We start from the raw sequence: 26,600 nt of genomic DNA, 5'->3' as shown, positions 1-26,600 counted from the left end.
TCGCCGTCGATCCACTGATAGAAGCTGCATCCCTCTAGATAGGCATCAAGTGTCAAGGGACGACACTTAAGTTGGCAACAGTAGAAAGCACGCCCAGCTGATGAGGGATGCCTTGACTACTTCACAAATGTCGGTAACCCACAATAACACAACAGTGTTGGCTCTGCTGGTAGGAAAGGACCAATACCACCATGATCCTTCCGATGGTGCACGACTTGGTTGTTATTTGGAACTACCATTGAACCTATTACAAAGTAGTTGAACAAAGCAAAGTTATCAAAATATGATATGAAACCTTAGACACAACCTCATGGATTTCAAACCATCTATGTATATACACAGTCCAACCCATCCATGCATCTAATCAATACAAATTAACTTCAAATCACAAACTTAGAGGTAACTTTACTTAGCACTGGCCAAGCCAGACACCTGTCCAAACATTGCATTCAAACCCTAGAACAGTGCCAAACACTACCAACAGCCTAACATCTAACAATGGAATCCTAATAATACGCATGATTAGGGCAACAAAGTATCACCTAACAAAGCAAAAGCCAGTATTGCACACAGCAGTCTAAACCATAGCAGTCTAGAACCATCAACCACACAAAAAAACAATAGAGGATGAGATAGGCATACCTCATGCACTAGACCAAAGAAACCAAAAATCTAAAACCAAACTTGATCAAAGAGAGGTAGAGAACGAGGAGAAAGAGAAGAGAGAGAAAGAGGAGACACCGTGAACCTTGCCCTTCTCACATGACTGAGGGAGTGAGGGAGAGAGAGAGGAGAAAACAGATGGGCTACGCGGCCTTATAACGTCCTGTCGTGTCAGCCCGCGCGATAGCGCTGTCACGTCGGACTCGCTGGCGCGACAGTGCGGGCCCACGCTACACCACGCCAACATCGGTCAACCACGGACGCCACCGTGGCTTGGCTTACCGCGCAGCACATGGCCAACCCTGTTGGCGTGACTAAAAGTGTCAGTTTTGCAACGCTTGTTCTGCTTGTCTAGTCTCAACTTATTTCAGCTTGTTTCAGCTTATTCTCTCTCACAAAATACTATTGAATCAGCCGAAATCAACCGAAATCAGATCAAAGTGGATCAACCCAACACGCTTTTTTTATTAGTATTAAAATATTGATTAAAAAAGTTTAAAAATAAAAAAAAATCCTCCTCCAAATCCAGTTGCAACCAGTATGTTCTCGCAGGAGCCAGAAGTATCCAGAAGCCCACGGCATCCTAAGCCCGCCGTCCGTCGCGTCGCTATAAATTCTTGCCGCCCCGCCGCATCAGAGCCGGCAATCCGTACAAACGACACACTGTCCGAATTTTCGATCCAGAACAACCGACGACTCGAAACCACAACAAACCCATCCAAGTATCCAACCATGTCGCTGATCCGCCGCAGCAACGTGTTCGACCCCTTCTCCCTCGACCTCTGGGACCCCTTCGAGGGCTTCCCCTTCGGCTCCGGCGGCAGCACACTACTACAAAATTCAATTTGCGCAGCGTCGTCCCGAAGGTCTCCGTGGCGGACTCCTATTTTTGTCCGTCACGGTAAATCCCACGATTTACCGCGGCGGGCACTTTTTATTTTCCGCAGCGGACATTTTTGCCCGCCACGGTAAAACGATTTACCGTGGCGGGCATATTAAGATTCCCGCCACAGAAAATACCCTATTAACCGTGGCGGCCGTCTTAAGGTGCCCGCCACGGTAAATCGATTTTCCGTGGCGGACACATTATAAGGCCCGCCAGCGAGGCCCGTATCCAATTCTGATTTATCGGGCTTATATATACGGGGGTTTTAGGGTTTTCACTCCACCTCTCTCTCTCCACCGCTCCTCCCTCAACCGGCAGCCACTCTCTCCCTCTCCTCCGATCCTCTCCTCCCTCAACCGGCGGTACCACCACTCCTCTCGGTCATGTGTGTGCGCCATCACCTCGTCGGCCGCCGCTGCTGCTGTGCCCCTGCCCAGCCGCTCCCTCCCGGAGCACGCCGCCGCCGCCGGCGTGGGCGCGCACCGACGCCGTCGCGTCGCATGGATATGGCCCCCGCGCCCGTCTCCTCCAACCCGCGCTCGGTCGAGGAAATCTTCAAGGACTTCTCTGGCCGCCGCGCGGGACTCGTCCGCGCCCTCACCTCCGGTAACGACCGCTCTCCCCCCGCCCGCCTCGCCGGCCGCTGCGCTCTGAGACCCGCGCAGATCTAACGAACGCTTTGCCTCTCGTGTCGTTGCCGGTGCAGATGTGGACGATTTCTGCAGCTTCTGCGACCCAGGTGAGTGAGATCGATCGATCCGCGGCGAGCTCTCGCGCGGTGCGTGCGTGCGTCGAGTGGTGGATCCGGGCGGGAAATGAGCGGATCGGCGTTTCCTTTTCCTGCTTGCAGATAAGGAGAATTTGTGTCTTTACGGCCTTCCCAATGGGACCTGGGAGGTGTCGCCGTCGGCGGACGAGGTTCCTCCGGAGTTGCCCGAGCCGGCGCTCAGCATCAACTTTTCGCGCGATGGCATGCAGCGCCGCGACTGGAGAGATCCAGGTGCCGGCGGGCAGATCCAGGCGGGGGCGGCCCCGGTGGAGGCCCCGGCGGCGAATCCGGCGGTGGCGTGGCCTGGGAGGCCTGATCTGCTGAGCGCGCCTCCTTCCTCTTCTACGTCGGGCGGATCCAGGCGGGGGCGGTCCGGGCGGAGGCGCCGACGGCGGATCTGACGGTGGCGCGACCGGGCTGGAGCTGCGGCGGATCCAGGTGACGGCGGCGGATCGACGTCGACGGCGAGATCTAGGTCCAGTGCGGCTTTTCTTCTTTTTTTTGTTTTTTCCAAATGATTTACCGTGGCGGGCTTCCTTAGGTGCCCGCCGCGGTAAATCGATTAACCGTGGCGGGCAAAGCAGCCCGCCGCAGGAAGGCCACGATTTACCGTGACTTCCCGGCAGTGGCGGACCGGTTTGCCCGCCGCGGGAAACCAAAAACGGCCACCGCGGATAAACATTTTGTAGTAGTGGCAGCCGCCTCGTCCCGTCGTTCCCGCGCACCAGCTCGGAGACCGCGGCATTTGCCGGCGCGCGGATCGACTGGAAGGAGACCCCCGAAGCGCACGTGTAAGGCCGACGTCCCGGGGCTGAAGAAGGAGGAGGTCAAGGTGGAGGTTGAGGACGGCAATGTCCTCCAGATCAGCGGCGAGCGCAGCAAGGAGCACGAAGAGAAGAACGACAGGTGGCACCGGGTGGAGCACAGCAGCGGCAAGTTCCTTCGCAGGTTCAGACTGCCGGAGAACGCAAGACAGAGCAGATCAAGGCGTCCATGGAGAATGGCGTGCTCACCGTAACCGTGCCCAAGGAGGAGGCCAAGAAGGCCGACATCAAGAACGTCAAGATCACCGGCTAGGAAGGAAGCACGAGTGCGATGTGGAGCTTGAAGCTCCAAACCTCCAAGTATACCTGTCCGAACGTGCGTCCGTTGTGTAATTGTGTGTAGTGCTTTCAGTTTACTCCGTGTGTTTCTATAAACCTTTTTGTTAGAGTACTGGGTGTCCGGTGTGCACTGGTATGGTATGGCAATTCATAAACGAGAACGTACTTGAGTCCATCATGGCTTTTGTGGTATGGTACATGGCAATTCATAAACGAGAACGTACTACAGTCTGTTCTCTATTTCGTCGAAATCTGTGTGATTTTTTTTTCACAACTATGCTTAAGCATGTTTTTTCATAAATAAATTGTCTAAGTAAGAGCATCTACAATCCTTTCCAATATCGAGTTCTAAAAAAATAATTGGTAAATCACAAAAAAGTTAGGGAATTGCTAAAGCACATGCGCCTGTTTTTTAAGTTTTTTTTCATGCAACGCATCAAAGACCATTAGATTTAGATCAGAGGGTTGTTGTTCATCTTCTATCTTTGAGTGCTTCTTCAATTTCAATCTGTATTCATGTTCTGAAGTCAGGCATCAGAAACATAGGAAATGTGTAAAAGTTAAGGAGCACAATTGTTGATTTTGCCCAACCATTTTTTCTAATTAAGGATGTCACTCTCACCAATGGTAACTTGGCAAAGTGGAATTGACAAGGAAGTGTCAAGTGTTGTCTTCGTAGTTGAAACTATCCTAACACTTGTTCTTTGACTCACTTTACGAGCCTTGTTTGGAATATTGTGCATATCATTTTTCGAAATTCAGTCTCCTACTAGCGTTGCAAATTTGTTTGGTTCTTGGCTATTGGGATTAAATCTTAAGCTCAGAAACCAAATTTTGCTAGGAGTCGCTGCACTTTGTTGGGCGTTATGGTTGAATAGAAACGATATGGTATTTAACAAGGCTAAGTCTAATATTTGTATACAAGTAATTTTCAGGAAGACATACTGGATAAGACAGTGGTCCATGCTACATAAGGAGGAGGAGCGAACATTGAAGATGGGTTGCAGAAATAGGAAAACTTCAATTATGACGTCTTTGTGAAATTTGGGTGGAACTTCAGGAATTCTATTGAAGCCTAGTTCTTTTTGTTATTAGCTCTGCTCCTAGTTGAGTTGAATTGTATGTTGCTTTTTTTTATCTCTCTTGGACGTGAGAGCGTGTGCCTTATGGTCTTAATTTGTATCTTGATTTTCAGCTGTGTATCATTCTCAGATGGTAGAGGCTGAAACTTTATTCTGTTATCTAAAAAAAACAGGGCCTAGCAGACCCTAATCATATGACTGAGCTTAGCATTCCCTAAGAAAAAACTGAGAGACATTTTATGATTGACGTACCCTCTGGGTAGTATGATTTTTTTGTGGCACTGCGTGTTATGACTAAATGACTAAGTGACAATATGAATGAACTGAGTGAATGCACCCTATAAAAACCCAAACTCGTGTCAGAGTCAACCCCAGCTCAACCGATGAAGGCCACCGCCGTTGTGGAGCCAGCATGGTTCCTTGCCGCCTGCCACTGGTGGACCCAGGGGAGAGGGGGCGACAGCAGGGCCGTGCCTCAAGATGGCAACGGCCCCCGATACCCGATACCCGGCGGATATTTGATCCATTAGGGGACGAGGATGGGATCATATCTTTAGCCGCGGGTATCTAAATGGACAAGAATCCATCCCCGACGGGTATAGTGGATACGGGAACGTTCCCTGTTTACCCGTCCCCGTTACCCGTTGGGGAACCCGACTATTTAAGCTGTTATGCGAGTGTTAGGCCCAAAGAAACTCAACATAGGTATTTTGGCCCAAATCTGAACAATCATATATATAGTTTGTGTGTTTTAGGAACACTAGTTCAATTTTTCCTCACCATCTCCACCAGCAGCACAAGCACGTCTGCCTCACGAGTGCTCGTGCCCCTCGCTTCCTCAGTTCGGTCTCTCTGCCACCTTTGCTCGTCCTCCTCGCAACCTCGCTCCTTCTCCTCGGCATCTCCGAGACTCCGACAATTATACTCGGGTGAAGAAAAAACGTCTCCGATTACAAAGCTGCGACCCCAAGTGTCCTTGTTTATCGGGTATACAGTACCCGTCGGGTATCTGTTACCCGACCGATGCCCGACGGGTATGGGGATGAGCAAGAATCTATACTCGAGACAGTTAACAGGAACGGGGACGGGATGAATTCTCCGTAGCGAGGAAGAGAACGTTCCGGTGATACCCGACGAGTACATCTCCATTGCCATCTTTAAACGTGCCCCCCACCCCCCAACATAGCGAAAGTTTTTTAAATGCCCCTGTGAATGTTTTAATTTATAGCACACTAATACGATCATTCATCTACTTTTTGTCATAACAGCCAGTCCAAATCAACCAACCAACAGTGTTTTTCTCTCACAATAAACTAGCACCAGCCGACCCAAATCAGCTCAGAAATCAAGAGGCCGAGTATCTCAGCGGCCGTGCTCCAGTGCCTCGCGCAGCGGCACCGCCGCACATGCCGCAAGAGCCGCAATACAACTACAACTGCTGAGATGGCAGAGCGCCGCAATACAACTACAACAGGTGACACGGCAGCGGTGGAGAACGCTGATACAGAGGAGGACTATGACACTGTAGAGGAAGAGGAAGACGCGGTCAGAGAGAAGGCAGCGGACGTGCTCGATGCGGTGGCGGCGGCCGCCATCGCGGCCGTATCGCACCCGCCGGTGTAGGATTCGACGGCAAGAGACCGGCTGTCAAGGCTATGTTTAGCAGTTGTCATCAACATGTTTGTTTGCACTATCAGAAAACTCGGTTTCCCGCTATCGTCGTACTGGAAGCGTTCAGTTTCCAAATAGAATGTGCAAAAGACTTGTCGAAGTTCCGTAGCATTTGAAATTGAAACCGTAGATAGATGTACATGTACTTTTTCCATCCCAAAATGCAGCTTCTTCCGGCTGCGGCTGTAGCTTCTCTAGTTCATGCTATAGTAGTTCATAATTCTGGAGCTGCAGCTATAACAGAAGCTGTAGCAACAGCCAGTGCAGCCGAGCGGGGCTGCAAGTCTCGTCCCAGAGTCTACCATGTTCATTTTGATTAGGTTTATAAAAAAATAGTATCAACATTTTTATCTCCAAATAGATTTACTATGAAAACATATAATATGATGCTTATCTAGTATCATATATATTAATATCGTAGAAAAACTATTTTCTGCTCCCAAGGAGTAACTACAACTATGTGTGCATCTCTAGATTTAGATTTATAGTGCATATGCTCCGACAGAGTGTATATAGATGGAGTTTATGATCATGCTAGGTCATCTAGGTAGTATGTATGCCAAGTATGCCATTATGTGTAGATTATATGGTTACAATTATTTTATATAGTACTACAATGGTATTATATATATTAAAAAAATATAGGCTCTTTAATTTCGCATAGTAAAATCTTAAAACAAGTATATAAACATACGCAGACGAATGAGACACGCAATATGGTTTTGTTGAAGATGCTCCTGAGAGCGGATATATATTATATCTGATCAAAATTGAAATCGTCTGATTTCTCTAAATACGAGATGAAGACTTATTGTGGGACGGAGGGAGCACACATCCCCTTCCAACTGATCTAGTTAGACATAGAATTCACAGATCACAACTCCAGAACGTAATTTCTTCAAAATGGATTTTCCCCCATCACAAAAGGAAATTCTACAATATATACTGCATTCTTTGTCTTCGGGAGTTCATCTGATCAGATAGCTCTGGCATCGAGCAGGGACATTCAAGCCAGGAATTTCTCCACCTTCTCCACTTCCTCCACGCTCCCGATGTACAGAGGCACTCTTTGGTGGACCTGCCGACGCAAATACAATGGTTAATCTATCAGCTGGACACAGTTCTACATTCAAGATTCAAGTAGGCAAATTGAGCACTCGCGTTCTACATTCAAGAACAGGAATTGCAAAGGGAACAACATACAAGAATTCCACAGGAAAACGTAGGATTTCAGGAGAACATCCCGAGTTCCAAATGGGCCTCATAGTTTGATACCTCTGTAGGTGTGATGTCAAGAATCCTCTGGTGGCCATCAGAGCCCTTGCCACCGGCCTGCTCGACGATGAAGCTCATGGGCGCGCACTCGTAGAGAAGCCGCAGCTTGCCGTTCTTGCTCTTTTTGTCCCTGGGGTACCCGTAGATGCCTCCATAGAGCAGAGTGCGGTGGAAATCGCCGACGAGGCTGCCGATGTAGCGCGCGGAGTAAGGCTTCCCTGAGTCGCCGGGCTCCTTGAGGCTGTCCATGTACTTCTTCAGCTTGTCGTCCCAGAGCGCATAGTTGCCCTCGTTGAAGGCGTAGATCTTGCCGGCCTTGGGGATCTGCAACTTCTCCTGCGTCAGCACGAACTCGCCGTACATGGGGTCCACCGTGAACACGTACACCCCCGTGCCGACGGTGAGCACGAAGATCACCGAGCTCGAGTACATGCAGTAGCCGGCGGCCAGCAGGTTGCTCCCCGGCTGGCACACGCTCACAATGCACCTCTGCTCCACCGAGTCAAGCTGCGCGTACGTAGTGTTTGTTACGTGGAACGGTCTGCGGCTCTGCGCATGAGCCGGCTAGAAGGCAGGGAGACAAGATTAGCACTTACGGTCTCATTGTCCTCGACGTTGGCGAGGCACTCGTCGTTGGGGGCGTAGATGCCGAAGATGGAGCCGGTGGAGACGGCGGCGTCGATGTTAGAGGAGCCATCGAGAGGGTCGAACACGACGATATAGTTGCCGGAGTAGCTCTGCTCCACCGCTACTGGCACGTCCTCCTCCTCCGAAGCGATCACGCCGGTGCGCCCGCTCGACTTGAGGCAGTTAGAGAACACCTGGAATGCGTCGTGTTGTTCTTGATGGTTGTGTCTGGGTACTTGTGCTGGTCGCGCTGGAATGCTGTTTCTTTTTTGTCTGTGTGTGGGGTTGTGTGCGCGCGCGCGCAAAACACGGGCGAGTCACTTACCTCGTTGGAGACGACATCGAGCTTCTTCTGGTCCTCGCCCTGCACGTTGACGGCGCCCTGGACGCCCGTGAGGTTGGAGATGGGCGCGCGCTGCACCAGCGCGGCGATCTGCTTGCACGCCGTGGAGATGCTGGCCAGCACGATGGTCATCTCGTTGTCGATCGCACCGGTCCGCTCCTGCTGCAGCAGCCATGTCGTGAGCGTCACGATCTCGTAGCTGCTCGACTTCGGGCTCGTCGTCTCCGTCGCCGCGGACGCAGCAGTGTCCACGGCCGCCATGCACCGCACGTTAGCGGCCGGCGCCTGCTGGACCGTGACCCTGCCGGGCCTTCTGGACTGGCCGAGGAAGGAGAGGCGGCATCGGAGGGAGGCCGCCTGCTGGCGGGAGAGAAGGAGCAGGTGGGAGGAGGTGGCGGCGGCGGCGGCCATTGCTGCTGGTGCCACGTGCGCTCGCCCTCTCTACTCTAGCCACGGCTACCTTGCGGTGGTGGCTTCTTGTTTTGTTCCGTTGGTTTCGGGTTGGGTTTGTCCGTTTGTGTGGTTTGGGAGGGAGTGTGGATTGGGGGAAGAATTGTGAGGACGACGTTGCTTCAGCAGCTTCAGGTTGTGTGCTTCCTGATTACTACTCCTAGCTGCTTACTGGACGCTTGCAGCGCATATTCGTTAGGCCAATCAAATTTCACTGAAATGGCATTGTAAATTGCTAAGTGCTGGTGCTCGCTCGGATTGCCTATGCTCAAGCATATTGCTGAGACGCGACGAGACGTTGACGGCCGCTGTATCGTCTAATTTTTTACCTGTATAAATATGAGAAGAAATGAAATGGTACATGAGAATGATGTTTTGTTGCCTCTTGTACAATACAATTGTACAACTTGTACAAGCAGCAATGATGAACAACAAGTGGGCCTCATAGGCTCATATACATCGGGAGAGACTTTTGAAGGCCCACTTCATCGGTCCAACCTGAGCGTGACCCAACCTGACCGGCCCATCGTCAGATGATGGGACCTGGAAAAACCTTCTTCATCGGCCCAACTATCCCAACCTGACCCAAACGTTACAGTTGGCCGTCGGCAACTCAGCATCAGTTTTTGTGCTCCGTACGTAGTCCGTTCTTCAGAGCAAGGTAGGGGAGATTTCAGTTCCAAAGAAGAGAAAAAATAGTGGGGATTTCTTTAGATCATTCGTAACTACACCTCTCAATTCCATATAGAGTGATTTGATTGCATACATGAGTTACATTAAACAATAAATGATTAAATAGGGCCCAGTTTAGATGGCAAAAATTTTGGCAAAACGACACTGTAGTATTTTCGTTGTTATTTGGCAATTAGTGTCTAATCATAGTCTAATTAGGCTTAAAAGATTCGTCTCGTGGATTTCGTCTAAACTGTGTAATTAGTTTTATTTTTTATTTACATTTAATGCTTCATGCATGCGTCCAAAGATTCGATGTTACGGGAAATCTTAAAAAATTTAGCGTTTTGGAGGGAAACTAAACAGGCCCTAGACTGAAAGCTTATTCGAAAAGAAAAAAGAGACTGAAGGCTAATGTTGCATTTCGTCATCCGATCTGATCATCTGAATGTCACAGACAGCTTACCGCTAACATCTGTAGGGTAGAAGGGTCTGCGGAGTAATTTGTCACCTAACATGACATGACAAGGCCATTTCTTCAGCTTGTCGTCCCAGAGCGCATAGTTGCCCTCGTTGAAGACGTAGATCTTGCCGGCCTTGGGGATCTGCAACTTCTCCTGCGTAAGCACGAACTCGCCGTACATGGGGTCCAGCGTGAACACGTACACCCCCGTGCCGACGGTGAGCACGAAGATCACCGAACTCGAGTACATGCAGTAGCCGGCGGCCAGCAGGTTGCTCCCCGGCTGGCACACGCTCACAATGCACCTCTGCTCCACCGAGTCAAGCTGCGCGTACGTAGTATTTGTTACGTGGAACGGTCTGCGGCTCTGCGCATGAGCCGGCTAGAAGGCAGGGAGACAAGATTAGCACTTACGGTCTCATTGTCCTCGACGCTGGCGAGGCACTCGTCGCTGGGGGCGTAGATGCCGAAGATGGAGGCCTCGTTCGGCTGACACAAATTACGGCTGAAAAAACTGTTCATGCTGAAATTTCGTGGGAGATAACAGTTCCGGATGAAAAAAGAAGTGGATCACCAACCGTTTCAACAATCAAAAAGGATAGTTTGCCTGGCGAGTTCTGACCTCCTTGGGTAGCTTAAACTTAGAGTCTAGCTAACTGCACTCACCGGCGGAATCTTTCGTGGCAGGATATACCAAGCGATCGATCAGAGACATAGCCTATGTTTTCTGCTGCTAACCAACATTCCAAGGTAATCTGCAAGAGATATACTCTCACTGGCGTGTTGTGCTTTACATCGACTCGTCGATAGGTACAACAAACTTGTCCTCTTCTGTTAATTTGTCACCATCCCAGCCAGCCATCTTTTGCTAGCTACCGATCGGGAAGCACGGGCACGGGGCACCTCACTTCAGACACAACTCTTTGTAGCTGTGATGTGTCATGTCTTGTCAGAAGTACAGACAAATACACTTGTCGAGAACTCTCCGGCTTGTTTGTTCTTTCACGAGCTACGGAATCTTAGAAGTACCATCGTTAGCTTTGTTCATATATGGTGTTTCTGATTCACCCGATGGCCGATGGTTTAGGAATCAACGTATTCATGCTGTCAATGTATGCGTCATCCTAGGAAATGTCATGGCATATAGGTCAATGCCAAAAGCACACCAATGTGAATCCAGAGAGGCTTTTTTTTTATGAAACTGGAGGGGGCACCTCTACAGAAATTTATTAAAACTGAAAACAGTACAGTACAAAACAGAATAAAACTAGACTAAACTAAAATAAAGAACAGGGCTCAAGAAACAAAGAAAGAGAAGAAAAAAAATAAGCAAAATCAAGAAGATTACAACAGATTTTGGATCCATAAATCAAATGTGACTGAAACTTTAGCCTTGGCTCTTAGGGAGAGTAATGACAACTCCTTTTTGAATGTTTATTTGGCTGCTTGAATACTTGGTTGGACATTCTTGAAGATGAAGTCGTTTCTCACTGTCCAAATTGCCCAGCACATTAGTATTGCCACCATCATGTAGAAAACTGGATGGGTTTGAGTTTTTTTTTTCTCTCGAACGTGTCGTGTAGCACGTATTTCATTAAGAAGAAGTAGACAACACCAAACCAGATAACAAATGGCTCAACACTAGGTAACCAAAGATTTCCTAGGCGAGGAGAAGGAAGGAAAAACACAGAAGCAAAAAACTAAAGAAAACAACGAGGAAGCACGGCTACTACCACAAGATTGACTAAAAGCAACAACGGGCTGAGCGACGACGAGCTAGTAAACTAGGCCATGGGGGTTTGAGTTTTGAGCTGTGTAACACAATCCGAGATGTTCAGTCCCATCTGAAATGAAATGCCCAGCAGGTTCCAGCAATCTTTTGCAAAAGGACATTCAATCAGTCTGTTCGCTGGTTGATTTCTGGGCTGATAAGCTTAGCTGGTGTTGGTTTGTTGTGAGATAAAAATACTATACCATAGCTGATAAGCCTTTGCTGAAACCAACAAGCGAACATGCTGGATGAAAAGTCACTGGTGGAAGAAAATATCAATGCCAAATCAGTCAACTGGCAGGCCTACTTCGCGTACCTGGTTTGGTTCATGGAAGAGGTCCATGGTACCACCAGACTTGCAACTGCTGTTTCTCCACCAGCTGAGGTACACGGTAAACAACTTCATCACGGGCTTCGCCACGCGGTTGCTCTCTCCGGCATCTGGCTGACCAGACTCGGTAAAACCATAACCGAGGAACGAACGGTCGCCTTTTTTTTCCTTGGCAACAACAACAACGGTCACCTTTTTTTTCCCTTGGCAACCAAGGACCGACACCTTTTGCCGAAACTGGTACTCTCGCACGGCGGATTTCCCTAACTCAGCCGTGATTATAGTATTGAAAAAAAAGGCATCGCAGTACCGGGCCGGCCTGCCTTTTCTCTGTAAACGACCGACCGACCATTTCCAATAATTTCGGTGGAGGGAGTCAGAGGAGGCATCGCCACTCGATGGCAGGCAGATGAGAGCACGAAGAAATTAATCGCCGTTTCCCCACGTTCCTATTGTTTCCTTTTCAGCACACGTCGCCCTCAGCACAAATTTCCGCCGCTGATTGTGCAGCTAGTAACAGAAACGTGTAACGATCTGAGCTTCCTTTAAAGTCTGAACCCTGGTTCACAAATTCACCTGGTTAACGAAGTATCCAGTCCAGCTCGGTATGGGACGGGACACCCTCTTTTGACTTGGATGGAGCCTCGGCAACTCATGTCACGCCCGTCCACTCTGTCGCTGCTGCAAGATGCCGAGTGCCCGACTCACGCCGTGGTGTGGATGGATGTCTCGTGGCGAAAACGCGGCCATCGTCGGTCCATCCTCCTCCTTCCGAGCTCGCACCGGCGCATTAGAGGGGGCACGCCTCGTGTTTTCTACCGCCGCACCGCAGTAGGCGGCGCGCTTCTTTTGCGCACCCACCGAGCCAAGCGACCAGACAGACAGATGATTGGGTCGCCGAGCCGATCCGGTTGGTTGTGCTTGTGCGCGTCAGGACAGTGCGGGATAACAGCGCTCCGCTACGCTGACGTCTCTTCGGCAACCGATGTGGACGGACACCCCCGCAGGCTGCAGCTCCAGTACAGTAGTCCAGTCCAACGCATCATGGGCCTGTTTAGTTGGAGACCAGGAGGACTTGTCTGATAAAAAAATATTGTCTGAGAGTTATTTGAAAAGTTGTTGATTTTTACCTGGCCAGGCAAATCTAAAGAAGGTCCGTTTGGTTGATATAATACCATCTTTAAAACATACGTAATATTATTTGTATTATTTGTATCAAGATAAACTGTTTGTATTAGTCTTTTCCTAAGCTCGTAATATTATTTACAATAATTATGTTTTCTATATTAATTAGAGGGAGCACGAGAGATTGAAGGAAATAATTGTTTTGCTGGTTTGTCGAGTCCGCAAAACCATGCCTTGATTAAGAAAAAAAAAAGACGATGAAACCATGTTATTAGCAGGTCACACGTACTTCCGTTAGCCCAGGCAAATGTGCTCGACCCAGGCGCTGGATATCGTCTGCCTGGTTGGGGAATCTGTTGCCTGGAGCAGGCAAGGTTCCAGACTGCAACCAAATGGTACACAGGCAAGGACCAGGCAGCTGACCATCTAGGCAATTGGAGCCCAGGCTTCGAACCAAACAAGCCCCATCTGCGTGCGCCGTTAGGTGCCCTGTGCGTAAGGTTGGATGAAAAACTCGAAACTCGCTAGCTCGCTCGACTCGCTCGTTAATGGCTCGACTCGAGCTCGACTCGTTTAATAATGAGCCAACTCGTTTTATAATGAGCCAGCTCGGTTTATAATGAGCTAGCTCGAGCTAGCTCACAAGCTGCTCGCGAGCCATAATGAGCCAGTCAATTATCAAGCCAGCAACTGAAATTGGGTCGGCCCATATGGCCATACATCCCTCGGCAGCTCGGCCCAGCCCATTCGTGAAACCCTAACCTTATATAGCACTAGCAGTATAGCACACCACCAGCCGCAGCCCGCAGGCAGTCGACTCCACTTCCACCGTAGTCACAGTCACAGTCTTTTCCCTTCCCCCTCCCGACCCCTGACCCCGAGCCGCCGCACGCCGCATGCGCTCGGCCGCACTGCACCGCACGCAGTTCCTCGCCGCACGCAGGCACGCAGCTCCTCTCCGGTCTCCCATCTCCACACGCAGCTCACCAGCTTGCCCCATCCCATCCCGAGCTCGAGCTGGTCATGGAGGATGAGGAAGAGGTCCGAGGGATGCTTCCTCCGGTGGTGGCAAGTCTTGAATCGAGGAGCAAACACAAGATGGTGCCGCCCTCGATAGGCAATCGTGGTGGCCGCAGTCGTGGTCGAGGATCCGTAGCCGCAACGTCCACTACTCCATCGGCCTCCATATCAGTAGAAACAGACACGGTATGTATTTTTCTTGATGCTTTGATCTGTAGGAGATGTAGCCTAGAATGTGTCATGTGTGTGATTCGTGTGAACATGTGCAACCATGCAGGATGCCACTATGCCAATATATTTTATGTTTATTCATGTGAGCATATGTGATTTGTGTAATCTGTAGACTGTAGTCTGTACGCTAGTTGTGCAACAAAATTGATTTTTGACATGTATGTAATCTATGTAGCAGCACATCGAGCCTTTGGCGGAGGATGAGGATGGCGGAGAGAACTTTGACATGAATGATGCTACCGCTATATCTGTAAGCATGCCGTCAGATGATGATGAAAGTCAGGAGGAGGAGGATGGAGATGATGTAAGCGCGCCGTCAAATTCTTCAAAGGCAGCTAGAGGGCGGAAGAAATTGAAGGCTGGGGCTGGTATTCATTTATCTCCTTCTAAGACCAAGGTAAAGAGAGGAAAGATGGCTGGTTGTTGGAAGTATTTCAAGGAGATAAGTGTTCAATCTGCGAAGGAGTTTGGTGTTATGGTGACAAAGGCTAAGTGCATATTCTGTCATAAGAGTTATGTATACCGTCCAGGGGAGCAACTTCACAGCTGAACCGCCACCTTGCCCGCTGCACACAGTTTCAGAATAAGCTTGCTAAGGCTAAACAACAACTTGCTCAAGGTACACTCAACTATGTTGCAGATGATGGCTGTCTTGTTGTTAATCCTACTGAATATGACCATGAGCACACTAGAAAATTGATTGCAAAGATGATAATTGTCCATGAGTTTTCGTTTAGGATGGTTGAGCATAAATGGTTTAATATCTTGATGAAGTGGATGAATAGCAAGTATGAATGTATTGGTAGGAAGACTATTAAAAATGAATGCATGAAAGTTTATGAATCTGAGAAAGAGCAGCTAAAGAAGAGTCTTAGAGAGGCTGAATCAATAAGTTTGACAACTGATTTGTGGACATCTGAAAGGATCAAGATGCCCAAGAGGGGGGGTGAATTGGGCTAATTCTAAATTCTCTTGCAATAATCAAATCCTACGGATAGCCCAATTAACCCCTTGTGCCTAGAAGAGTGTTTCTATCAAATTAACGCACAAAAGACTTGCAACCTATGTTCCAAACTTACTCTAGCATAGCAATTCTATGAATGTAAAGACAAGTATTGAATTCCTCAAAGTAAATACTTAAAATAAATGCTCAAAGTAAATGGAGAGAGGAACGCGGCGATGTTTTGCCGAGGTATCGGAGAGTCGCCACTCTCCACTAGTCCTCGTTGGAGCACCCGCGCAAGGGTGTAGCTCCCCCTTGATCCGCGCAAGGATCAAGTGCTCTCTACGGGTTAATTCTTCGACACTCCGTCACGGCGAATCACCCAAAGCCGCTCACAACTTGAGTTGGGTCACCCACAAGCTCCGCCGGGTGATCACCAAGCTCCCAATCACCACCAAGCCGTCTAGGTGATGGCGATCACCAAGAGTAACAAGCACGAACTCTCACTTGACCACGCGAAGCCTAATGAGAAGATGGATGCACACTTGTCTACTCTTGATTCACTAATGAGGTTTCACTCTTGGATTCTCAAATCACAAACACCTCACTAGGACCTTGCTCTTCTTGGCACTCACAAACGTGTTTCTCAGCTGTTGGAATGAGCAAAAGTAACTCCACACACGAGTGGAGCTTCTATTTATAAGGCAGCCTAAAAAACGAACCGTTATGAGCTTCTGCGGGATGACCGGACGCTCCGATCGTTTTGACCGGACGCTCCGGTCAGTTCAACCCGCGCAACAGTTTTCAAGTGATGACCGGACGCTGTCAGGGTCCGGTCAGTAATGACCGGATGCATCCGGTCGCTCTTGGATGCTTACTGTACTCGACCGGACGCTGGATACTCAGGGTCCGGTCAGCACTGACCGGACGCGTCCGGTCATACTTTCTCAAGTCTGGACCCTTACTAGAGTCGACCGGACGCTGGCCCTCAGCGTCCGGTCACATTGACCTTCCAGCGTCCGGTCACACCAGACTTGTTCTCCTCGGTCAAATGAACTGACCGAACCCTGTGGCCAGCGTCCGGTCGCACCGGAGCCAGCGTCCGGTCAGTATTTGACCCTCCATTCACTTCCAACTCTCGATCATTTGTGAATGAAGTTCGCTCCAAAGGATCTTAGGCATTCATAGGAGCTACCTAGAGCTAGTTTTAACAAGTGTGCACCACACCTAACTTACTAGACTCAACTAGGTCAAGCTACCCGTCCATACCCCCCTTAATAGTACGGCCAAAGGAAAAACAAAGTCCTAAACTACTCTAAGTGTCTTTCCAATTCCAATCGACACTTAGAACTAGTCATCCTTAACCTTGTCGTCCATTCTTTGAAAACCGAAATGATTTCCATCGTAGGGGCATGACAACCTCGATTGTCCAATCGATCTCCATTACCATGACCTAACTTTATTTGCCTCTGCAAAACACACGTTAGTCATAGTAATCTTGTATTGTCATTAATCACCGAAATCCAACTAGGGGCCTAGATGCTTTCAATTTCCCCCTTTTTGGTGATTAATGACAATACTACCTCGAGTATGTTAGTGAGTGAGGTTTTTGACGGGCTTGGTTCATATAAGCTTTTGTCGATAAGAACAAAAGAGTTAGGCAAGCTTATATGACCCAAGCCAACTCAATGTACTCAAAGGATGTGAATTAAGCATGAGTACGACTAACATAGCTCATTTGCATCGGAGTATAAACGCGGAAGCAAAGGCAAATGAGCATGACACAATTGATATGACATTTAAATCATGTATAGTAGAAAGCACACATGTCATATATCACAATCACATAGATAGCACTATCACATAGATAGAATAATATGCGTGAAAGTAAACACACGAATGCAAAAGTAATAGTGTATAACACAAATAAAACTCCAAATGTATATAATAAGCTAATACTATATAACTAGCTCCCCCTAAATGACGCTCCCCCTAAGTCTACATACTCGAACTCTCTCCCCCTTTGGCGTCAAACACCAAAACCTAGGGGTCGATCAGCGGGGCTGCAGCGGACGAGCCGGGCGCTGAAGAACGTGGGGCAAGCTGGAACTGGGCACCATCATCATCTGACCCTAAGCTCTGAACTGACTGACCCTCTGTGGTAGGAAGTGTCGCTAAAGCGGTCTGGGTCTGAGCTGGGGCTGGTGCTGCCTGTGAAGTTGCTAGTATGTCTGTCGTAGGATCTGACGAGGCGACAGACGAGGGGAGCCTCTGAGTAGTCACTGCGACTAGAGCTGCTATAGACGGACCGGCGGTATGCATATGAGGCGGAGTAGGCATGTCGGTCAACTCGCTGAAAGATGCTCCAAGACTCCTAGAGACTGACGTGTCAGGCACGAATAGCGAGAAAGACTGCTCTGGTGTGAAGCCCGTCTGAAGTGGAGTGAACTGCGGGGCTACCATGGGTGAGGCTAACCACTGGGACACCTGTACAAGAGGTGAAGCAAACTGAGTTGGAAGCTGTCCCTAACTCTGGAGCCCACTAGGTTGTACTGCTGGAGTCGTCGAAGTGGTAGGAGGCTGAGCAAGCTAGGGCGAAGGCTGTGGCTGTGGGGCCCCAATGGCTGTCACTACATGCTGCATAAAACCCATAAGCTGCTGCTACAAGAGTATCTGTTGCTGATGCATCTGCTGCTGCTGCTGCTGCATGGCCTGCTGCTGCCTCTAGAACTCGTCCTGTCGAGTCTGAAACTGGGCAAAAGTAGCAGCTGTCTCCTATGCCTATCTATCCTGTGTCTGCTGCATCCGCTCAAGAATAGCAATGAGAGTGAGGTCTGTCTGCGGAGTAGGTGGAGCAGAACTGGAGCTACCGGCCTCTGCATCGTGTCTGCGTGGAGGCATCTGAGGAATAGGCTGGTAATCGTCGTCAGAGCTGTCACTATACTCGCTCACCTCCTGCTGTGCCTCTAGCTCCTCCTCCTCAATGGCTGCAATCCCTCTGATGATCTCATCCTGCTGAGCTGCGGACTCTGGAACGTCGGGATGACAGCTAGGCTGTTTGGGTGCCTGAGGAGTGGTGTGTCTGATCCTCTATGATAGGTTGTAAGCTGGGAACTCTGTGGTGGCACCTGTATACTCATCCATCATACCAGGGGGCTTATCAAGCACTACTCTACGGATGAGGAACGTGATCTAGTGAGCATAGGGAAGCTGCCTGCGACCCTTGAATCCCTCAGCTATTGTATCCTCCATCTCTGAAAGCAGGAGATCCCAGATATCAAATACTGTCTGCTACATCAGGGCATTGAGAAGCCAGAGCTGTAAGCGAGTCAGGCCCTTCCTGTATCCCAACCTGGGAAGCAGTGTCCTCTTGATAATGGCCTCTAGCACTCTCGCTGTAGGAGTCAAGTCACTAGGGTTCCTACTCGACCACTCACCAAAGGGCTCCTTGAAGCAATGTCGCACTAAATCTGTAGGGGGCACCTGCCCTCCATGAGGACGCCTAGGAGGCTCCTGTTGTCCATAACACACCTCATGCATCTTGACAGGCTGCTCCTGTAGCCTCAGTATCTCTCTGGCTCTGCCACTCGTCACTCTGTAGTCTTTGCCTCTGAAAGCAAAGTGAATAAATCTGTCATGTGGATCGATGAAGAGTGAAGCATAAAACTGTCGGACCCAAGATGGTACATATATCCCCGTCCGTCCAATAAAATCTGTCAATCCTGGCAAATATGATAAGTAAGGCCGAATGTGCTCTCTGGCGGCTGCCACAATAGACTCTATCCGACAGACTCTCTGAGATCTAAACACTGCACCACTGTTGAGATAAGCATTATAGAAATTTTCCTGCAGTGGCGTGTAGAAACCCTCAGCTGCTCTCTCATCCCTCCTCGGAGGAAACCAAACCTCAAACTCTACAAATTGCAACTGCTGAACCTGTCTGGCAGTGGCGGCCCTCAAGTCAAGATGCACCACTAGAGGTGGACCCTGTGGTCTAGGTGGAGGACGTGATCCCCTCCGCTGTGTCGGCGGCCTCGGCGAGACTGGTACATGGGTTCATCCAGAGCGGTGAAGCTAGGGTGCCGGCTCTGTCTCCTCGGCCTCCTGGGTCTACTGTGCCTGCTCGCCCTCCTGAGTCTACTGAACTGGCTCCTGCTCGGCTGACTGACCCTCCTCAATGGCAACCCATCGGCCTGCAAACGTGGCAGTCCCAGCTGGACTACCGTGACGACGCTCAACCTCCTCAATCGCAGCTCTGACTGCTGGTGAAACCGGCTGATCTGCAATGACAACTCCGCTGTAGGCACCACCTCTCTCGGCATGCTTTGCGGCCTCTACAACAGCTGCTGCTCTCGCTGTCTCTGCGTCAGGGTACTTGCGCTTCTTGGATGTCACCTGCTTGGTTGACTTGCCCTTCGATCCGGCTGGCTGGCGAGGCGGGGGCCTTCGATCATCATCACCTGGGCCACCACCAACGTTCTTGGTGCGAGCCATCTGAACTGACAAGATGATGAACTGACGCTAATGAAGATCAACAGACAAACTGAACCTCTCGAGGCTTGGCCTCGATCTTTACTCGCGAGCTTGGCTCCGAGTTGACTGCCAACTGCCACAAGAACCACAACGGCACCGACACGTTGCACGATAGAATAGATGGATATACAAATAAATACAATATGTCTAATAGATGCGAAACCCTAATAGAGAAAGCAATGTAGATGCGAACTTGAATCGAATGGCTTTCTACCTGACGATCAGCGATCCGAGAAAAGATAAGATGTCGCACGGGGAACCTCAGAACCGGCTAGGGTTAGGTCAAAAGCCCTGAATGCAATGGGGAATCAGTGCATTGTAATTTGATCTAGGTCACAATTGAATAGATCAAGATTGAAGAAGTCTTGCCTTACCAATCAAGGAGGTGGTAGGGCTAGGGCACACGGTGTGAGATGACCAGCAGGAAGATTGTAGCGGGCTCGGCTTAGGCGGCGCGGTGGCAAGAGGGCTGGGCGAGCGCGGTGGTGCGCGAGCTGCAGCGGCACGGGCTATGCTGGTGCGGTGGCGTTCGGGAAGGCTCGGGCGGAGCTTGCAGTGGCGCGGCGAGGCTGGAGCGCGGCGGTGTTGGCGCGGGTGAGCGGCGGCGGCAACCTGGCAGCGGCAAGGGCTAGGGCTGGATGCGGTGGCGCTAGGGTTGCGGTGGCACGGTGAGCAAAGCGGCGGTGATTTGGCGGCGGCTCAGGCTAGGGCAAAGGCAAGATGAGGGGCGAACAAGGGTACTGCGCGGTTAAATAGTTCCCCATACGCGACGGATTAGGAAACAGAGAAAAGAGTCCTGAAGCCGTGCAAGATCCACTGACCGGACGCTCCGGTGGAAGCGACCGGACGCTATCACCCAGCGTCCGGTCGATTCTAGAGAGGTCCAGTTTCTCTGGAATCAGGACTGGACACGTCCGGTGGTCCATGACCGGACGCAGGCAGGGTCCGGTCAGTACAACTTGTTCTTCCTTCGATCGACCGGACGCTCGATCCCCTCTTGACCGGACACACAGACGCAGCGTCCGGTCACTCCATCGGCAGCAGTTCACCTCCTGTGAACTGACCGGACACTAGACAGCAGCGTCCGGTGCACCTTTTCCAGCAAATCTTCAAACTTCCTTCGCGCTGCCTGTTCCCAATCAAGTCCCAACTTGAATAAGATCCAAATAAACACCAATTGGAACTGATGTGAGTGACCTCTCTCAAACCCTCATATTTTTCAAAATATTTTGCCTTAGGCTATAATTCTTTTTAAGAAAATAGGCAACAAGAGGGCAAATGGAACAAAACGACAAAACAACATTCATGCATATGCAATACTTGTAAGTAAATCTAGTTGCTTGTCAAGTTTGATCCAAGGTTAAGCTTCTTCACATGCTTTTCGGCGGTTATCTTAACCATGTTAGACAAACCCTATATGCATTGCCACAAATTAAGCATGTTGTATATTACAATGAATGCAAGGGACAACACAAGCTCAATTTTTTAGTGAAGTTACTAAAATCAAGTACATTGAGCTCATTCCGCAATCTACAAAATGTAGCCTCATCTAGCGGTTTAGTGAAGATATCCGCTAATTGATCTTCGGATCTTACACCTTCTAGTGATATATCATTTTTAGCCACATGATCTCTTAGAAAGTGATGGCGGATATCTATATGCTTGGTGCGAGAGTGTTGAACCGGATTATTTGCAAGTTTTACCGCACTTTCATTGTCGCACAAAAGAGGTACCTTTTCTAGAACTACTCCATAGTCTAGTAAAGTTTGTTTCATGTATAAAATTTGTGCACAACAAGCACCCGCGGCAATGTATTCTCGCTTCGGCGGTGGACAAAGCCACACTATTTTGTTTCTTGGAGGACCAAGACACAAGTGATCTACCAAGCAAGTGGCACCCCCCGGATGTGCTCTTTCTATCAACTTTGCATCCGGCGTAATCCGAATCGGAATAGCCAATTAATTCAAATAAAGCTCCTTTGGGATACCAAAGGCCAATGCTTGGTGTGTGCTTAAGATACCTAAGGATTTTTTACGGCAATTAAATGTGTTTCCTTAGGACTAGCTTGAAATCTAGCACGCATACACACACTAAACATGATGTCGGGCCTAGATGCGGTTAAATATAACAAGCTACCAATCATAGAACGGTAGAGAGTTTGATCAACCGGGTTATCTTCCTCATCTAGGTTGAGATGTCCATTGGTAGGCATTGGTGTCTTAATTGGCTTACATTCATCCATCTTGAATCTCTTGAGAAGATCTTTTGTGTATTTCTCTTGAGAGATGAAGATGTCTTCTTTCATTTGCTTGACTTGAAAACCAAGAAAGAATGTAAGCTCACCAATCATTGACATCTCGAACTCCTTCGACATCAATTCACCAAATTCTTTGCATGAGTCTTCATTTGATGATCCAAAGATGATATCATCAACATATACTTGACAAATGAAGATATGCCCATCAAGATTCTTGGTGAATAGTGTAGTGTCGACCTTCCCAATGGTGAAGCCCTTCTCAATGAGAAAGTCCCGAAGGCGCTCATACCAAGCTCTTAGGGCTTGCTTAAGCCCATATAGTGCCTTGGACAACCTATAAACATGATTAGGATATCTAGGGTCTTTAAACCCGGGAGGTTGATCAACATAGACTAGTTCATTAATAAAGCCATTTAAGAATGCACTTTTCACATCCATTTGATATAGTTTCATTTCATGATGTGATGCATATGCAAGTAGGATACGAATGGCTTCTAATCTTGCAACTGGTGCAAAGGTCTCTCCAAAATCCAAGCCTTCAACTTGAGAGAACCCCTTTGCAACTAGTCTTGCCTTGTTCCTCACAACAACACCTTGATCATCTTGCTTGTTGCGGAACACCCACTTCGTTCCAATGACTCTTGCATCTTTTGGTCGCTCTTCAAAAGTCCAAACTTCATTGCGAGTGAAGTTGTTCAACTCTTCATGCATGACATTGATCTAATCTGGATCTTTAAGAGCTTTTTCTACCATGGTAGGCTCATAGCAAGAGACAAAAGAGTGATGAGCAATAAATGAAGTAAGTTTTTGAGATCGAGTCATTACACTCTTTGATGGACTCCCTATGATGAGATCTTGTGGATGATCTTGTAGGAGAGGTGTATTTCTTCTATTGACCACTTGAGGAGGAGGTTGTGGAGCATCAACATCTTGTGCTTATACCACCATTTGCTCATGGAAGATATGAGTATCTTCATTTTCCACTCTCCCATCTTTTTCATCATCTTGTGGTACATTTGATGAAGAAGGTTGGTTAATGACTTGTACATCATCTTCATCATCTTTTGGCTTGATGTCTCCCACCGAAATATTCTTCATAGCCTCCCTCAATGGTTCATCACCTACATCATCAAGATTCTCATGTGCTCCTTGGGAGCCGTTAGATTCATCAAATTCCACATCATATGTTTCTTCAACCAAGCCGGTGGTATGATTAAATACTCTATATGCTTTGGACTTCAATGAGTAACCAATAAGAAAACCTATATCACAACGTCTTTGAAACTTCCCTAGGTGTTGCCGCTTCTTGTAGATGTAGCACTTGCAACCAAACACCCTAAAGAAGGAGATGTTCGGCTTCTTCCCATTGAGCAACTCATACGGTGTCTTGACAAGAAACTTTTGAAGAAATAGGCGGTTGGATGCATAACATGCGGTGTTGATTGCTTCCGCCCATAGAGCTTTGGGGGTGTTATACTCATCTAGCATTGTCCTTGCAAGAGTGATCAAAGTCCGGTTCTTCCTCTCAACTACACCATTTTGTTGAGGAGTATAGGTTGCAGAGACTTCATGTTTGATTCCAACTTTATCACAATAAGCTTCTATGTTTGTGTTGTCAAACTCTTTGCCATTGTCACTTCTTATCTTCTTGAGCTTCACTTCAAATTCATTTTAAGCTCTCTTAGCAAACTTCTTGAAACAAGATGCAACTTCGGATTTGTCATGAAGGAAGAATACTCATGTATACCTTGAATAGTCATCCACAATCACAAGACAATAGAGATTTCCTCCCAAACTCTTGTATGTTGTTGGTCCAAATAAATCCATGTGTAGGAGTTCTAGCACTCTTGTAGTTGACATGAAAGCTTTGGTTGGATGAGTGTTTACAACTTGCTTGCCGGCTTGACATGCACTACAAAGCTTGTCCTTTTCAAACTTCACATCCTTCAACCCTCTCACCAAATCATTTTTCATAAGCTTCTTGAGTGAGCTCATCCCAACATGAGCAAGTCTTCTATGCCATAGCCACCCAAGTGTGGTTTTGGTGAATAGGCAAGTCTTCAAGTTTGCATCTTCGGAGGTGAAGTCAACTAGATATAAGTTGTTGTATCTAAATCCATTGAATATCACTTGATTGTCATCTACCTTGGATACAACAACCTCCTTCTCGGTGAATAAGCATTGAAAACCAAGATCACACAATTGCCCAACGGATAGCAAGTTGAAGCTCAATGAAGCAATATAGAGCACATTGGAGATGGAATGATCATTTGATATTGCCACTTTGCCCAATCCTTTAACCTTGCCCTTTGAATTATCTCCAAATGTTATTTTCTCTTGTCCATCTACCTCTTCATCTAGTGAGGTGAACATACGAGGATCACTGGTCATATGTTGAGTGCAACCACTATCAATAACCCAATGACTTCCACCGGTCTTGTAGTTCACCTACACACAAGAGATTCAAGCTTTAGGGATCCAAACTTGTTGAGGGCCCTTCACCTTCTCAACAAGTGACTTAGCCACCCAAATCTTCTTAGGCCTACTCTTGTTGGGGGGTCCTAAGAACATGACTTTTATCTTTCCACTAGAATCTTTTCTAAGCATGTAGTGAGCATTGAAAGCAAAGGGTCTAGCATGCTTGGGCAAGGGTTGTGGTGGTGGAGTTTGACACTCATGAGCAAAATGGCCTTCTTGTCCACACTCAAAGCATCTCTTTGGCTTTGGCTTTGGCTTTGATTGTTGGTGTTGAGCTTGGGCCTTCATCTTCTCTACACTTGCCATATATCCAATGCCACTTCTATCCATCTTCATGATGGTATTCATGAGTAGCTCACTTTGGAGATGCTTGCCTCTAGCAAACTTGCTCAATCCTACCTTGAGATGCTCTTTCTCCATCTTGAGCTTCTTGTTCTCTTCCTTGAGAATATCATTGTTCTTTTCTTCCTTGAGTTTCTTGTTTTCTTCTTTGAGCTTCTCATTCTCAAGGATCAACTCTTTGTCATGATCAAGAGTTTCTAGCACAATGGTGTTGTGACTTTTCATCTCTTCAAGATCTTTCATGAGCTTCTCATTGTCACTCTTGAGCTTGACATACTCATCATAGTCATTGCACTCAACCACTTGCTTGCCTTTGCTACTAGATCCATGCTCAATGCTCTCACCAATTAAATCATCACATGAGGTAGCTATATCAATCTTAACAACATGGTTAGTAGCATCATGTGGCTCATTTGGTAAGAATTCTTGTGCAATAACAAGAGTATCATGATTAATCTTAAGAGTAGTGTATTCATCTTTTAGCTTGTTGTGACTAGTGATAAGCTCATTGTGCACCCACTCAAGTTTATCATGTTTATCTTTAAGCTCTTTCTTAGAAGATTTAAGCTCCTTGAGTTTGGATGATATAGAATCATTTGTTTCTTTGAGCTCATCATTAGCCTTTTCTAATGTATCACACTTAGCTAAGAGTGAATCATTTTTAGCATCAAGTTTTTCATTTGTAGCTCTACTCTTTCTAATGATCTTAGTGTATTTTCTTAGTATTTTGACAAGATCATCATATGTAGGTGAATCATCATCGCTATCGCTATCATCATCACTAGCTTGCTCATCATCACTACTATCATCACTCTTAGTTACCTTGCGTTTACCCTTGGCCATAAGGCATAGGTGTGTAGAGGATGATGGCGATGGTGGCGGTAAGGATGCAAGATCAATAGCAATGGCGGCCACCTTCTCATTGTCACTATCATCATCGGATGATCCACTTGATGAATCAATGTCCGTGAGCCAATCACCGACAATGTAGGCCTTGCCACTCTTCTTCTTCTTGTAGAAGTCCCTCTTTTTACCATCTCTCTTCTTGTATGGCTTGTTCTTTTTCTTCTCATCTTCATCTTCATTGCTTGAATCATTTTTCTTGCCCTTATTCTTAAATTTGTCTTTCTTGGGCTTTGTACATTGATGAGCTAGATGGCCAAGTTCGCCACAATTGTAGCAATCCATCTCGGAGATTGGCTTTCTTCTTGAGCTAGTGAAGAACTTCTTCTTCTTGCCGTCAAACTTGATGCCACTCTTGTTTAGCTTCTTTAGCATCTTGGCGGTCTTCTTCACCATGAGAGCAAGGCTTTCTTCATCATCTTCATCACTTGAGCTCTCATACTCAAGTCTTGCTTTGCCCTTATCTTGGCTAGCTTTGAATGCTAAGTCCTTCTCTTTCTTCTTTGTAGAGGATGAGCCATCTTGTGGGGTGATGTGCATGTACATCTCATGAGCATTGATCTTTCCCAAGATTTGTGTCGGTATAGCGGTGGAAAGATCACCTTGGTGTAGCACGGTCACAATATGGCCATATTTGTCAATGGGGAGGACACTCAAAATCT

The 26,600-nt window shown here is 47.9% G+C and overlaps 3 protein-coding genes and 1 pseudogene across 3 annotated transcripts; 2 read left to right on the top strand and 2 right to left on the bottom strand.

Moving 5' to 3' along the window:
- Positions 1 to 1,320: 1,320 nt before the first annotated feature.
- LOC136501947 (18.1 kDa class I heat shock protein-like) lies at positions 1,321 to 3,528 on the top strand (annotated as a pseudogene).
- Positions 1,952 to 2,719, top strand: LOC136510687 (PHD finger protein ALFIN-LIKE 2-like). The gene is made up of 3 exons (XM_066505058.1): positions 1,952 to 2,155; positions 2,256 to 2,288; positions 2,400 to 2,719. The coding sequence occupies exons 1-3, from the start codon at positions 2,050 to 2,052 to the stop codon at positions 2,717 to 2,719; spliced, it is 459 nt and encodes a 152-aa protein (XP_066361155.1). The 5' UTR covers positions 1,952 to 2,049.
- A 3,363-nt stretch (positions 3,529 to 6,891) lies between the features above and the next one.
- LOC136501937 (fructose-1,6-bisphosphatase, chloroplastic) lies at positions 6,892 to 8,926 on the bottom strand. The gene is made up of 4 exons (XM_066497452.1): positions 8,402 to 8,926; positions 8,046 to 8,270; positions 7,450 to 7,956; positions 6,892 to 7,252 (listed from the first exon to the last, which is right to left on the bottom strand). Exons 1-4 carry the CDS (start codon positions 8,828 to 8,830, stop codon positions 7,181 to 7,183), a joined length of 1,233 nt encoding a protein of 410 aa, XP_066353549.1. The 5' UTR covers positions 8,831 to 8,926; the 3' UTR covers positions 6,892 to 7,180.
- Positions 8,927 to 9,073: 147 nt separating this feature from the next.
- On the bottom strand, positions 9,074 to 10,866 carry LOC136467085 (fructose-1,6-bisphosphatase, chloroplastic-like). Its single transcript, XM_066465636.1, has 5 exons — positions 10,799 to 10,866; positions 10,419 to 10,527; positions 10,008 to 10,329; positions 9,384 to 9,518; positions 9,074 to 9,198 (listed from the first exon to the last, which is right to left on the bottom strand). Exons 1-5 carry the CDS (start codon positions 10,864 to 10,866, stop codon positions 9,074 to 9,076), a joined length of 759 nt encoding a protein of 252 aa, XP_066321733.1.
- Positions 10,867 to 26,600: the final 15,734 nt, after the last annotated feature.

This window comes from Miscanthus floridulus, chromosome 1 (genome assembly GCF_019320115.1).
Source record: "Miscanthus floridulus cultivar M001 chromosome 1, ASM1932011v1, whole genome shotgun sequence".
Classification (NCBI taxonomy): Eukaryota; Viridiplantae; Streptophyta; class Magnoliopsida; order Poales; family Poaceae; genus Miscanthus; species Miscanthus floridulus.
The sequence above is the reverse complement of the archived record's forward strand: the minus strand, read 5'-3'. Positions and strand labels throughout refer to the sequence as shown.